Source organism: Atta colombica, unplaced genomic scaffold (genome assembly GCF_001594045.1).
Source record: "Atta colombica isolate Treedump-2 unplaced genomic scaffold, Acol1.0 scaffold153, whole genome shotgun sequence".
Classification (NCBI taxonomy): domain Eukaryota; kingdom Metazoa; phylum Arthropoda; class Insecta; order Hymenoptera; family Formicidae; genus Atta; species Atta colombica.
This window is the reverse complement of record NW_017259243.1, coordinates 3812986-3815432: the sequence shown is the minus strand read 5'-3', so window position 1 is coordinate 3815432 and position 2447 is coordinate 3812986. Positions and strand designations below refer to the sequence as shown.

Genomic DNA, 2447 nt, shown 5'->3' with positions numbered 1-2447 from the left:
AATCGTAATTATTTATATTATATTATTATAATTATATATTATTATATATGTATATAACTAAAGTATATAATTATGTTATTGCATAAACAAGTATATTATTTTTATATCGCATAATTAATCCTTTATGTTTTTCATATTATTAAGACTAGGAACATATTTATATGCGCGTATTCTTATTACACAAATGTCAAAATTTCTAATTTTTTTTTTATTTATGTAATCATTACATAAAATGTTTTCTATACCGATGTTTTCTATTTGCTTCTTTCAAAAAGTACGGTTTGTAATTTCTAGTAATATTATCTGTAGATGGATTGTCTATATCCTCAACAGAATGAGATTGATTCGATTGACTCATAGGTTTACTGTTTCGTAAATGGACAGGTATAATGGATTGTTGTAAATGTAGCAGTTGCGTATTAGTTACCTCGCAATCAATTTGCATCATTGTTATATGATTAGGTGGCGTTGAAAATGTACCTAGAAGAAAAATGCTTTTATAATATTATGTGTCATTCCTATATATCGTTATATTGAATTGATTTTTTTTTTCAAGCATAGATGTTGGTACATTCATATAATATTATTTACCATTTATAGCTACAGCAGGTAGAATTAAAGACATTTTAGGTCTAGCTGTGTTATTCTTCCGAGAAGCTGGCAATAATAAATGTTCGCCACTAAACCAGACAACATAAAATGTATCATCTTTTCTTCCTAAAGCTTCAAATAAAGAAGCATGTTCACTCAATATTGGAGAAAAGATCTCAATTGCATTATTATCTGAATATTGATTAACGGCAGGAATGTCGATCATTTTATGCATAGTTTTTATTTTCCTATCTCGTGATAAGTACAATTTCTTTTTAGTTTTTTCTTCCAATGGCGATCTTGACAACGATACATTTAAAGAATCTGTCTGAAACTTTGTTTTTCTTAAAGCAGTCTGATTATCCTGATCAGATTCACCAACGATCCAGCGTCTTAATTCGTTGTCTAAACGTATGGACTCACTCTGATTAATATACATTGGACATATTGGTTGGTGTGTCGGTATACTTTTATTAAAACTTTCTTCAATTCGATCTTCCATATTGTTTTCGGTTTCATCTACCGTCCAAAACAATCTTCTGTTATGTTTATCCTTTATAGATACTGATAAACTATCAGATTCAGTTTTAAAATGTACATTTTGTGAAGATGTTCCCCTTAAAAAATAAAAATTTTTGTGTCGAATAAAATATAATTTTTATAAAATATATACAATGCAACTGTTTGTTTAAAAAAATCTCAAAATATCTTCACTGAGTTTTGAAAAAATTTCGAATCTTAAAAAAAATTTTGAACTTTCTTTTTATATCATGTTAAAACTGATAAAAGCTAAAAACTAAATTAAGCAACTCTTTAGAAATAATTTTCTTTCTTGTATTGTATTCACACGTGTGCCAAAAAATAAAATACTTAACATGTTCAGATTTTATTTTATGATTTTATTTTAAGATACATGTATAAATTATTAATATTAAAATTAAATTATACTCTCTAGAAAACTTTTTATTAAATCACATGTGTAATGTATAAGTAGAAAGATGCACTGCAATGTTATGCTTACCTAAAGCCGTCAACGTTGAAAGATACCATGAAAATTATACCGAAAAGAATAACAGCACTTCCTTTTATTTTCTTTTTCAAAGGATTAAAATTGAAATTTTTATGCTTGTTATTATTTGTAATATTGTTTTCCATTTCTGACAGTCTCTGTTTTAAGATTGTATTTTCCTAAAAAAATATATATAATATTGAAAAATATTTTTTATTAAAAATTTATAAATATAATGTATATACATATAAAGCATAGACTGTTTACCGATTTTAATTGTCTATTCTCTTCCTTCAACTCAGATACTTGTTTCTCCAAAGAAGATACATATTCCTTTTTCTTCTTTCGTGAGAGGCAAGCAGATTCCCTATTTTTTATCATTCTTTGTTGTCTTTTTAATGCCTTTAATTTATATTCTTGATTGTTTTTTGGCAAATTCACGAGATCAATCGCTTCATTTTGTACAATTAATGAATTGGAATTTATTTTATTCTGCATTACTTGAAATGGTGTATAATTTATGGTTTTATTTGAAACCACAATGTTGTTACTTTTCACAGATCCATTTAAAATAGTAGAAGTATCTATCGATTCCGTAGTATTCGTTGGACAAATGTTTGACATAGTATTGATTATTTTTACATTCTGTGGTAATTGAAATGTAGTAGTTTCCGTTTTATCAGTTGAGTTAATATTCAATGAATTTTGTTTATTTGCTGGTAATATCCGAAGTTTTGAGGGATATAATATTTGCTGTGAATTTGCATTCTGTGCAAATGTACCAAACTCTTGAAGAAAAATAGTATTTTGAGGCTCGCCTGTAGATATTAATAATATTCTAGACATA

The 2447-nt window shown here is 26.4% G+C and overlaps 1 protein-coding gene across 2 annotated transcripts in view; it reads right to left on the bottom strand.

Annotated features, from left to right (window-relative positions):
* Window positions 1-170: 170 nt before the first annotated feature.
* The window catches only part of LOC108685409 (cyclic AMP-dependent transcription factor ATF-6 alpha), a 4262-nt gene continuing 1985 nt past the window's right edge, over window positions 171-2447 (bottom strand). Inside the window, exons 5-8 of one of the 2 annotated variants that reach the window (XM_018190182.1) lie at window positions 1868-2418; window positions 1613-1779; window positions 592-1208; window positions 171-480 (exon numbers count right to left, since the gene is read on the bottom strand). In XM_018190182.1, the coding sequence (XP_018045671.1) occupies window positions 224-480; window positions 592-1208; window positions 1613-1779; window positions 1868-2418 (1592 nt within the window). In that variant the 3' untranslated portion in view covers window positions 171-223. The remainder of the gene's footprint in view (window positions 481-591; window positions 1209-1612; window positions 1780-1867; window positions 2419-2447) is intronic. The other variant, XM_018190183.1, reaches the window with a different exon arrangement.